Source organism: Emydura macquarii, unplaced genomic scaffold, assembly GCF_026122565.2.
Source record: "Emydura macquarii macquarii isolate MOO-44397 ecotype Brisbane River unplaced genomic scaffold, CSIRO-AGI_Emac_v2 contig_318, whole genome shotgun sequence".
NCBI lineage: Eukaryota > Metazoa > Chordata > Testudines > Chelidae > Emydura > Emydura macquarii.
In genome coordinates, this window is record NW_027130455.1 from 726,795 (window position 1) to 739,910 (window position 13,116).

Consider the following 13,116-nt stretch of genomic DNA (forward strand, 5'->3'; position numbering starts at 1 on the left):
AGTTTCTTTCTTTTTCCCCACCCACTCACCCTAATTCTATCTGTATCATCCTTTCTGTTCCCATAGTCATCTTCTACATACACATCCATGCTTTGGCAGGAACTTTCAGGTTTTCTTTTCATTGAGAAATGCAACTGATTTCATTATTTACTTTCTAATGGGAAAATTACATTTGAAAGGCAACCAACACCAACCTTCTATGATATGTAGCTGGTTGCAATGGCCAGGATGGAGGAACAACTTCATTCTCTCCATAACAGTACAGTCACTGTGTCAGAGGCCATGTTCCAATGTTCTCCAGCTCTACTCTTTCTGCTCAACCACTTGCCCTACAAATATAGCGGCAGCTAAGGCAAGCCGGCTTAGACACTCCTATCCAATGCATGTGGCTTCAATGGGAGTTTTATGTGTGTGGATGAAAAAGAATTTGGCCCTTTAGTTTTTATGTAAAACAGTACCATCTTGAGCTTAAGCCTTTCCTAAGGCGGACAATTAAATACTGTAGCCGTTATGAGCCAAATTTAAAAATGTTTTGTTTTTAAAATAGAATTTGTGCCACCTTTAAATCAGCCACAGTGATATAGGTAGATATTAAAGTTCGAAAGAAAAACTCAGATTTAAAAGTGATCTGAAAGACTAAGTTTAAAAAACACATTCTCAACTCAATGGAACTTCAGAGGCTTGCAAAATTTCCATCAAAACCAGACTATAGTTACTATATATTTTAGTTCTTCATAGAAATTCATGAGGACTAAAGGTTTTTTTTAACATGTTAGGTGCAAATGAGAGTTAAGTGTCCAATCCCATTTGCTTTCCGTGGGAATTGGGTATGTCGCAACCCTTTGTTTCTTTGAAAATCTCCCCATCAAGCCCTAGATTTCTCTAACTCCACCAATCAGATGCTACCAACCTTTCCCACATTGAATAGAAACATATTTGGTAAGTAGCTCCATTGATTTTAAGGATGGCATAATCTAGTCAATATTATGGCATATTAGAGTAGGGCAGTACAGAACATAATTGAATAACTCAAGTGTCTGGAATTAAATTTTCCATCAAGTTTAGTCCTGTATACTGTACATTATACTGCCAAATGGTAATATGATTTTTTAAAAACATGGTTAGGGAGTCTTATATTACAAATGTTTGGCCAGATCTTCTCTTAGTGTAATCTGGCGTAGCTCTATTGAAGTCAATATAGTTATGCCAATGTACATCAGCTGAGCATCTGGCCCATTAGTTAGCACTGGGGGTAGTAAAAATCTTTCTACACTCAACTCATCAGAGCATAAGATAAGAAAAATAATTTTGCATATGCAGTCCTAGGAGCAAATTGTGTTCTGATTTACACAAGTGTGAATCTGGAGGAACACAGCAGAATTTGTCCCATACTATGTAAATAGTTACACTGCATATAGTGTATATCACAAAGCTGTTAGGATTTTACAGTGCTCCAGTCCAACGGTCAGAGTGACATAGTTTCAAGTCAATGGCAGTGCTGCCCAAGTAAGGACTGTGGGATAGGGGCCAGGGAGAATAATATACAGTTAAAGACACTCTTTATTTTTTATTTTACCGACTTCCACCTCCCCTCCAGTTATTATCTCCTGTTCCGTCCTCCCCCATTTACCGCTGGGAGGAACTATTTTCAGCAGGCTAAGGCCCTGACTTTTATGTTGGTAACATCACTGAAATTATAATGGCATAAAACTTCAATAATTTAATTGTGAAAAATGATCCTAATTTAGTATCATGCCAGACAGCATTAATGGGCACACCCGCAATAAGAGCTACAGCACTGAGTGGTTCTAAAACAAAGGCAAAATTTCAAAGATGGGGATAATTGCTATGTAATAGTAGCACTTTCCTTATCAACTTGTGACTAAGCCTTTAATTAGTTACAAGGTCAGTACCATCTACTACATGAAAGAAGAGGAATACTGTGTTAGCAGGTGGGTGGCAAACAGAATTAGAGAGACAGTTTCGTTGTTACTGCTCAATGTTTCCTTTTCTCTTATTTTTGTAAAAAGAAATGGAAATGAAATGGCAAAAAACTATATTTAAATGAGTTGAATGTTATCATATAAACCTGTGGCATCATGTGCTTAAGATTAGGAGTACTATTTTCAAAAGCGCCTAAGTGCTATTTTCAAAAGTGACAAGCACTTAAAAGCCTTAATCTCATTGCAGGTCAATGTGAGCTATAAATTAGTGATATGATGTTCTTAACGGGAACTGGTCACCACAAAACACTAATGAACTATATTTCTGAATTATTGGAGACTTTTCCTTTCCGGCTGGAGTTAAAACAAAGATGGTGAGGGCTAGTACAGCAGTATTATATACTTTTCTGTAGTTTAAGAGCACAGAATGGATCTAAGAGGTTGTAAGGGCCTGGTTTCACAAGATGCTAAGCGCCTTCTGAGAGTTGCTGAGCACCTTTACATTGACTAAAAGGTGTCTCTCTGTGTGACTATGAAGGAATGCTTTCGGTTCAGAGTTGTGTATGCTGGCTGGCTGAATCTCAGGGAGTACAGCACAGTTTAGCCATTTAGGCCTACAGTGCTGTGTTTCTTTCTGGATAGGGGAAAGGTTATTAATCCTGCTGAGGAGAGTGTAGCATACTGTAATCTAGAACTGGACTCAATCCAATCATTTTCTTTAACTTCATACAAATCAAAAAGGGGCTCTGATTCAGGGCCTGATTTGTGGATTTTAATGACTATTTGTAGCAGTTAGCAGTACAGCAGAATATCATGTGGCACTATTGTGGATGTTCTGCTAACTCTATCATTTGATAGCCAACAAAAGAATACAAGAGCCTTATCCAGAGCCCATTGAAATCAGTGAAAAAGACTCCCACCGACATCCATGGATCAGACCCTATAAGGTTATGAGTGGATGTGGAGATTTACTTCAAAACAAGGAATTTTGTGGATGATAAATATCCATAAAAGATTTCTATCAGGCCAGTCATGAGTTTGGGCACCTGTAGTTTTGAAAAACAGAAGCTGCAGCTATGCAGGGTTTATATGTTACACCACCCCAATATTGGCTATCCCTGATTACACTCCCTTATCCACCATCCTTCCTACTGTGATGTGGCAGTCTCAATTCTCCCTGTATCACATTCTTTACACTCCCCTGTGCAATGTGTCCCGTCTCACCTCCTATTCTCACTGTGCATGTAGTTCCCGCACCTTACTTCATGAGGCTGCGTTCCTAGTCTTCTCCCCCACTGCCGCTTTTTCTCCCACTCCTCATGCAGTCACTTCCTACCCCTATTCCCCTGCTGAGCATTCTACACCAGCCCATCTCCATCTTCCCTGTTACATCCAAGGACATCCTGCTTTTTCCTCTGCTGGCTGCTCACCTCTACCTCATTTCAGGTGGTCTTTATCTACCAGGGATTGTTAATAACAGATGTTAAGGAAAGTAGAGTTCCCAGGTAGTTATCACGTTACCTTGATTTGAAACATTAAACGTAGCTGTATTTTATATTTCAAACAGATTATACCTGTGATTCAGGTACATTATAGAAAAAAAAGTGTCTCTTCACAACACCGTAGTATCACCTCCATGACATTTTCTATAAGAATATTTTTTTAAAAGCCCAGCTATGAAGTTTCATATCTAGTGAAACTTCAGGTCAGTGGTGACTTGGATGGAGCATTATCAAAAAAATAAAGGTGGGAATTCTACGCTTACCAAATAGGATTTCTTACAAGAAGTTAAAGTTAAAATCTGCAGTTGCAGGTAAGTGCTAGTGAACCTTATGTCCACATACACTTTGGAGGAGAAACTAAAGACCACTTTTAAAATTGTAACTGCTGGCCAGCAGAGCAGTGAGGGGAAAGACTAGCTAGGGCAGCAGGATAGAAGGCAAAGCACAGAGGACTAGGACAACAGATCTGGGTGAGTATAGAGTAGCACAAGGCGTGGTCCCTGTGGCAAGGGCAGAGTGCCAGGAAAGGAGGGCTGAGGAAGGGGAGGAGAAAAAATACAATGTAAGAAACTGTAAAGAAGGCTAATTCAACATTTTGGGATGCTGGTGTATAACAAATCAGTCAAGCTTACATCACATGGTTTCCTCAACATCACCAGAACCCCTCAATGTATATAGCCTTGTATCTTCACAGTTACCCATGTAGTATTCTCTCTATATACCATACACGCACATGCACACAAATATATATTGAAGAGTGTTGACTGGCAAATTGAGGGCTATTTTAAATGTCTTAATTTTCCCTCATGCCATTTCAGCACACAATAGTTTGCTTAATGGATGCTGATGCGAGAAGGCAAAACAAGTTATGTGACTGGCCATTTGAAAGACTCTGTTTAGATTAAATGAAAGAAAAGTAGGTTAACTTTATCCAGGGCATTAGTCCCTTGGCCTAAAATTCAGAGCTGTTGATATGGTGAAGGATGAGTTAGAGGAGGAAATTTGCAAATTCCGCTTATTTTTTTCCTTAGGAAATACACATGAATTTCAGCTTCCAGCTAAGGATGTGTGATTTCAATGTGTTATATTTTAACTGGAAATTGCATCAGTATGTTGGATACTTAGCTGAAAATTGAAATTTGTGTAATAGCAAATTCCTGAGCCTGTACATCTAATGAGCCACTGCTATGAGGAAGCAGAGCTGAGCTGTTCCACCTTCCTCTAATATTAAGGGAAAAATACATTGGGGCAATGCAGTCCAGAAAATGAATCTGATCATATTCATGTCATCATTCATGTCATCATATTCTGATCATATTCATGTCTGGGTCTTGTGCTGCTTGTTCTCTAGATCTAGGTTTCAGATGGCTCTGCTCTTGCATCCTTTGTGTGTAGGGCCCATGTCATCTATTCTTGAAAGAAGGAGGTTTTAGAGAATTGGTAATAGAATTCATAGCGTGAACTGGTTTGTTAGCAAGTTCCATTTGGGACACTTGCAACGAATGCAAATATTTTTGCTTTGACAGTAATTGCATACATCTGGAATTTGATCTCAGTTACTAGCAGTACTGAAGTTTGGTTGCAGGTAAAGCCCCAGCAGATGCACCAATTACTTTACATACTGTTTACCCGCTTTGGTGACATTGAGGCTAACCTTGGAGTCACCTCCCCCGCTGCCACATTCTCCTTTGTCGTACCACCATTTGTTTTTCAATTTGTCCAAGAGGCCTTGTTCATTCAGTTTTAAAACTGCGAGGTTAACAGCATTTCTTGAAACGATAAAACATATTTTGTAAGAAACTGCACAGCTGTTAAGATGTTAGAAGGAATGAGGACTTAAGCTGTTTTATAAGCTTGATCCACACACTAAATAAACCTCTCATTTCCATAGGACAACCCCCTTGACAGTATAAGTAATTTTGCTTACTTTCAGAGGTGAAAAAACTATTTTCAGTACAACAGACTTTTTTTTAAATGACTCAGCTTTTAGCAAATAAAATTCTATGAACCAACCACAACAGTTATGTGAGCATTTTTGCAAAATAATGATAAAAGTCAGATGGATTAATATTTCTGGTTATCTTGAGTCTGTTCTGGCTTTACAGAAACAGCTGAATATTGGCCTAGATAATTTTCTTCTAGTTTTAGTAGATAGGAAGTGTTATTGTTAGTGCTATAAATAAAGGTTCTAAATCTAACTCCAACGTTAAACTAAGGACTACAGTCACTATGTTCTTTAAAAACTGGTTGATTATTAAATCAATCAAGGCATTTATCCTACCGTCACCACCTTTCTGGAGGCTTAACAGCTGTTTAGGATGTACTGCCTCATATCTTTGTTAATGATCACTTAATTATAGTTTAAATTATGAATTTACGTTTGTCACAAGGCCTAAAGCTAGACACCTAAATCAATATTTAATCATACATATTATTAATAACACTTATTAATGTAATGCCTCACATGTTTACACTCTACATGACAGGTTCCCTAGGTGTTACCTCCCTTTAAGATGTACAGTATATGTCGCCCTAGGCATGCAACCAGGTCTGCTGTGAGGGCAGGCAGCCATGACTCCATTTAGTCTTGGGGCACCATTCATTTCCATGGGGGCAGGATCTGTGATGTCATGAGCACAGGATCTGCAATTCTGGCCAATCCTTACATGGACAGCTTAAGGTGTTTGTATATGGAAAGCACAGGGTGACTAGGGGACACATCTTCCCTTAGCACCTGTGAAAGGGTTAGCAGGAATCTACCTCTGGATTATAAATCCTCACAGCACTCATGGAAGAAAGGTAAGGGTTATTATCCCCCGTGTACATACAGATGGTGAAACTGAGGAAGCACCACTTCCCCCTCCCATCACTTGACCCTGTTGAAATCCCTTTGTGGAGGCTGGGCAGGGACTGGAAGGGGACTTCCTCAGTCCATGGCATCCTCCTATCACTAACTCTGAAGGCCTTCAGTGGGGATACTGTCCACCTTTGACTTACCTGCTGTCCCTCCCAGTGATATGGAACCCATTGAAAAAGGTCTAGGAGAAGCAGCGAGTGGGAGATTCTTTGGCAACAGGGCTCCTATAGGACTCCTGCTGCCAAGAATCATAGGAGATGTCAGGAGGGGTGAAGATGGACAGGATCTCCAAAGAGATGACTATGATTCCATGGCTCGTAGGGGGATCCCCTCTAGGTCTGAAGGAGAACTCTCTGCTCAGCAGGAAAGAGGCACCTGTGCTCCCCAGCTAAAGGGACAGATCAGAAACACAGTGAGTGCACACTCTTGGTGTTTTCCACCTCACACAGGGACAGCGATATTCCTATTTATAGGATAAATTCCTATTTTAGAACGTCTCCTTTGTCCTTTATTGCCTGGAAATGACTTTTCATATGAACTCCTTTTGGAAACTAGACAGATCTTTGCTGGCTAATTATGAAATTTTGGAAACTATTTTTAAACAGAAGAGACCTGATCCTATTTTCGTTGTAGTTAAATTTATATTAGATTGTCAATACAGATAAAGTAATTGCTTGCCTGCCCCTGAAACTGAAAAGGGAGAAATATAAGCTGTACTGGGAGTGATAACAGACTTCTCTTTGTGGATAAAGCCTTAAGGGGAATTTAGCAGCCAGTCTGACAAATGTAATTTTATATAAGTACTCTAATTATGGTTCATGATCTACAGGGAGAGGAGAAATAGCAAAATTGGATTGAAATTGTTCATTTATCCTTTTTGTTCCTGGAAGCAATTGCTTCTGAACCAGAGATATTTACTATGCGTTTCTAATTAAGCTTTTAGATATAAAGCCTATGCCTTTAGACTGCTCACTACATTCATAAAATTGCCAAAGTTCCCATTAACTTGAATGGGCATTTCACCTGAGTGAGAACTGCAGGTTTGGGGCCATGATGGAAGATGAACCCAGCAGCCTTGTTTCTTTGATTCAGAACCACACTGCCTATTTTGAAAAAGTTTAACATATAAGCTCGAGCCTGCTGCCATTGAAGTCAATGGTAAAATAACCACTCATTTCAATGGCAGCAGGAACAAGGTCTAACATTGTGCCGGAGTCTGCAGTCCTCGGTCATGTTGGTCAGCACCTACCAGAGCAGTGCCAATGACAGGGCTACTGAATGCAAGGGCTGCAGAACCTGGTCCATATTAAACAGATGTGGTAGTGATACTATATTTTGGAAATGAGCTGCATCTCAAGGAATAGACATAATTAAAGTGCTGGGTCAGCAATGCCCTAAAACAAGTGCCTCACTTTGAGCCTGTGACTTCAATGGAGCTGCTTGTATGCTTAGCATTAGGCCTGTGCTTAAGTGCATTGCTGACTCAAGGCCTAAATACAGATAAACTGCATATTATTTAAATGAGATTTACTGGGCATCATAATAAACATAATAGTTTAGCTGCTATTTTGTAGCTTCTAAAAGTACCTTTATGAACTTTCACATAAACCACATTACACGTCCTCAGTATTATCTCTGGGCTAAGAACTCAACCATGCCTGTTCAAGTAGATGGAAATTTTCCATTGACTCTAGTTCTGACTGGAAAGAGCTCTAAATCTTGAAGTCCTTACTCGGTTTTTATTCAGTCCTTATTGAAGCAAAGATTTCTCATTAACTTCAGTGAAAATTTTGCCTAAGAACAGAGAAAAAATTTAATAACTTCAGGATTTTGCCCTTAATACTGTAAATATTGAGAAGTTTCAGAAGATTTTTCAGGTTAATGTTCATATCACTTAGATTTTTCATCTTGCTATTCAAAAGGTCACTGTTATAATCTATATATAAAGAAACTAGACAAGTTGTGGGGTGTTTTTTTTTTTTTTTTTTGAAAGATGCTGAAAAATAAAACCTCTTTTTTAACTTCCATCTTGAAGGGGGAAATTATTTTCATTTGCCAAATATTCTAATTTATCATTAAAAATATTAAAGATTAGTGAGGAAAAAATTTCCACAATTTTTGAGTAGCTGCAGCTGGTTGATAGACATCCTAAAAAAAACAAAACAAATACCCCTCCACCCTCCCCCACTATAAAAATTCCACCCATTCATGAGAGGGTTATTTAGCAGGGTTATTAGCCATATCCATAGACAGTTTCACAGCACATAGAAAAATGGAAATAAAAAGGATGGAAAAGTAAATGAGAATTTAAACTGCAATCATTGTTCTGAAATTAAGCTCTATTGTTTCTAATTTTAACACATTGTATTCCTCATTACATCTAGTAGGCCATGTAAAAACAGGTTAGTTTCACACTGCTTTTTCTGTTGCTTTGTTATCAGGGTACAACTCCAAATGTGTAAATAAACTGCTGCCCTCTTCCCATTGAAATACACAGAGAGATTCTATGCTCAGACTGCAGTATCTGGTGCAGAAATGTCATTGTGAAGCAGAAATCTCTTACCAGGTTTGATGATGATTACTTTGAATTGAAAATATATTTGAGCCTTTAGGGCTAGATTCCATCACTCTTACTCATGCTAAGTAGTTCTTTAGTCTTTCACGGGAGAAGTTCCACAAAACATGAGTATGAGTGGCAAAAAATTGCTATCCAAAATAGGGACAAATCCTAAAATCCTCACTCAGGCAAAACTTCCATTGAAAACTCCAAAGAAGACAATGAGAGTTTTGTATGAGTAAGGATTAAATAGCAAAAATGGAATAAATACTTTGTGATTTGGCCCATAATACTTACTATTACTTTGTATCATTATGAAAATCTTCATAAGTATTTTATTAATAAAGGGAAAAGAGACTCTTTGGACATAATGGTCAAATCAGTTTAGCCAAATCTTCCTCCTTTAATATTGCAACTGTTTCCAATCTACCGCTCAGTTCATTATTTTTTGAGTGCATGTACAATGTTTTCTATGTATGGATCTTGGGTACTGTTAAAGCAGTGGTACACACAGGGTATAGAGTTACAGCATGGGAATCCTGGTTAAAACCATTACATGTATCCTCGTGCAGGAAGAGTGCAGTAATCATAACAAGCACAGCTTCAATCTCTACTTACTGCCACATTTTTTAAAGATCAGTTGTTCAGTAATAACTTTCAAAAAGCTTTCTAGGTGATTTGGGCTATTATTTTACCGTTTTTACTAGTGCCATATGGAGGTACATATTTGACAGTTAACAAAAAGTATAACTATACAGGCAGACAATAGTGCAGGCTGTATGCCAGGCTTATGAAACTGCACATTTCTTTGCAAAAAATAAATATGAGTCTGGAAAGGAATAACTTGTCTCCCAGTTAAAAGAATCATCATATAAGTCCAGTCCAATTCTCACTAGAGTCAGTGGAAAGATTTTAAATGACTGCAATGGCCTTTGAATCATGGCATTAGTTAACAAGAAGAAATTTACACTGCATGCCAGTCAATAAAGGAGCAGTAGGTAATCTGGGTGAAATTCTGCTCTCATTTGAACTCGAGCATCTCCCGTGCTTACCTGTGGTTTAACAGATGTAAATGATGGCAGAATTTTACCCTGATATTGTTCCCCTTTAATAGTGACCAACTAGTGGACATAGAAGTAAAATGACTTGCTAAAAGCATGCTACATAAAATGAGAGTATTGCTAAACTATAGCATTATTTTACAGCTCAGCATTTTAGAGCCATTTAAATATACTAGAATATTTTAGAGTATTAGAGGATAAACATATTGGTGTTTCAAAGTGGTTTTCCTGAGGCCTCCTGAGCGTAACCACTTTGTGTCCTCCATGGGAGACACTGAGAAAGGCCATTGACAGTAGAAGATAGGGGAGCCAGATGGCTCCTCTTGTAGCAGTGTCAGAGACTGAGCATGTTGACTAACGTTGTTGAGGGAGCTGGCCATTTGTGATAACGGCACAAAGAAGTGCCTTCCAATTCGTGCTGTTGCCCACTTGGGAATGCAACAAAAGAACTTTTACTTGGAATTTACAGAAAACTCACCTAGAAATGTTCCAGAGGGGTAGCCGTGTTAGTTTGTATACAGCAAAAACTAGATTCCTGTAGCACTTTAAAGACTAACAAATTTCTTCAGGCTTAAGCTTCGTCAGTGGGTTGCAGCCCACGAAAGCTTATGTATGCAGAAATTTGTTAGTCTTTAAAGTGCTACAAGACTCTCCTTGTTTTCATCTAGAAATGGGTCTGAACCAATCCACACACCCCTGCACACAGGGACCATTAGGAATCCAAACCTGGATTCTGATCCTATCTTTACAATGGGAGGTACCAGAACCCCAGATCCAAAACCATCCCCAGAAAGTAAGATGTTTGAAATCTGGTTATAAATCTGAATTTTGTGTCTGGAGCCCATCGTTACTTTCAACTGCTCAGATTATTATAAAAATCAAGGGAGTTAGTAAACCAGTGTAGTCACTCCAGAATTGAATGACCAACAGTATGTCTGATACTTCAGTTTGCAATATTGATAAAGGTAAAATGAAAGATACTTTCCTTTTTCTTAGTCTAGATAAATCCAGAGTAAGAGCAGGCTCATACTCAATACAATAAGAAACATGTTTTAGGAAGAGGTTATATAAATATGTCTATGTTCAGGCATAACTGGGTCAAATTATAGGGACTTGATTCTCTGGTTCCTAAGTCCATCTTGCATGGCATGAGGCGGCACATCCTTAGCTGGTGGGAATTGTCATCCCTCCAGTGAAGTCAATGGAGTGATAACAAATTACAACAGCTGAGAATCTGGCCTAAGCAGCACAAAGCAGACTTAAAGCTGTCAGACATTGCCTGTGGAGGAGTGGAAGAGGAGCTATCTGTTCGCACATGCGTTTTCTGTCCTAGCCCCTCACCATTTGTGGCATAGTAGGAGGGAAGGTCCGGGATGGGTGTGGATGAGGAAAGGGTGTGATGTAGCTGAACTCAGAGACCTTATGCTAGTGGTGCAAATTAGAGCTGTTCCCTCAACGCTGTAATTCACACCAAAGCCAGGTGGCTCCGGATCAGAAAGCCACAGCTGGGTCCTGGATAGCTTCCCCTCTCTCTACATTCCAGCTCTGCTTGGATATAGTTGAGAATCTGCCGCAGAGATATTTTGTAAAAAACATGTAGGTGCACTTTCATAGCCTATTTATATCAGCCTTTAAAATTATTTATCATACAGAATAATTTAAATCCCATCTTACCGTGCAAAAAATAAAAATGTGTCCTTTTTTGCCTACCGATTTTAATGATGTTTTGGAAAGTGCTGATGTTAAGTTCTAATACCAGTACAGTCTGCATGTGTTTGATAATTCATCAAAACAAATGGAGTGTAAGCTGCATGAAAGTAGTGGGATATATTTAATAAATTAGGAATGAAATAAACATTCCTTTAATAAGAAAGATCTATCTAAAGTATATCTGATTTTTTTTTCTCAGAAGACTTAAAGGATCAGCAATAGAAATAAAAATAATCTAAAGGCAGAATGCACATTTAAAAGGAAAACACAATCTGGTCACTTCAAAGATCCAAGGACAAACTTTCTAAAAATTCAGCCTCCAATTCTGCATGTGCAGTCATTTGCAGGAACAATTCTTCATGTATTGGTATTTACATATACAAAGTAATTACATACCCAAATGGTATTTGCATGAGCAAATTATGTGCAAATACTGTAATATGACAACACAAGTAACAGACATGAACATATTGCACATGCAACTGAAAGTTCAAGTAAACTTAGAGCATGGCTTTGAAGCCCCTTTGAAAATTTGACCCATAGTTTATATTAAGTAAATAATTATTAGCTTAAATTGGACTAGACTCTGTAATAAGATTACAATTGAGCAATTCAGTTGTTATTCCTGGGGTCATGTTTCTTCACCAAAAGGCAATGAAGGTCTGATTCTGTTCTCACTTATCTTTGATTCTGGTGTAACTTCACTGACTTCAGTGGAGTTACTTCTGATTTACACTGGGATAAGTGAGAGCAGATTTAGGCCTTATGGGCCCAGTTCAGCAAATCCCTTTAACGCACACTTAATTATGAGTAATCCCACCCCTACTCAGCAAACCTCTTAAGCATGTAACTAACACTAAGTCTCAATGAAGAGATGGAAGTTAATGGGATATAAACTCGTGCTTAAGTGCTTTGCTGAATTGGTGCCTATAAACCAAATTTTTAAAGATATTTAGGTGCCTAAAGATGCAGATAGGCACCTACTGGATGTTTCAACAAATAATGGGAATTAGGCATTTATGCGCTTTTGAAACCCCACTAGGTGCCTATCTGTGTCTTTAGGTGCCTAATTATCTTTGACAATCTGGTCCTATATTCTCAAACCTCAAGAACTTGAAAGTTTTATAGGGTATGTTCTATATGTAATCAGCAGCAAACACCATTTTTACAACTATTGTTTAACCATTTACATATAATAGAAAGAGAAACAATTTTCGAGATACTAATAATGTGATGCTGACTGTTTTCTATACTGTAATTGCAAACCAATATAATTTATATTTGAGATTTTCCAATATGATACTTTGGACTTCTATCACTTCTTCCACTTGAAGATCCCAAAACACTGTACAAACATTAAGAGCTAAGTGTCACAACATCCTCATAACCTGGGTATGGATTATTATCCCCATTTTACAGATTAGGAATCTGAGGCACACATCAAAATTTTCAAACTTAGGTGCCTAAAAATTGGAGATTTTACTCT

At 38.3% G+C, this 13,116-nt stretch overlaps 1 protein-coding gene across 2 annotated transcripts in view; it reads right to left on the minus strand.

The window, feature by feature from the left end:
• Positions 1-13,116, minus strand: part of GRIA4 (glutamate ionotropic receptor AMPA type subunit 4) — a 275,597-nt gene that overhangs the window by 13,468 nt on the left and 249,013 nt on the right. The window contains exon 14 of one of the 2 annotated variants that reach the window (XM_067567671.1): positions 5,100-5,214. The exons of the other annotated variant lie outside the window; for it this stretch is intronic. Coding sequence (XP_067423772.1) covers positions 5,100-5,214 — 115 coding nt within the window. The remainder of the gene's footprint in view (positions 1-5,099; positions 5,215-13,116) is intronic. 2 annotated transcript variants of the gene reach the window in all.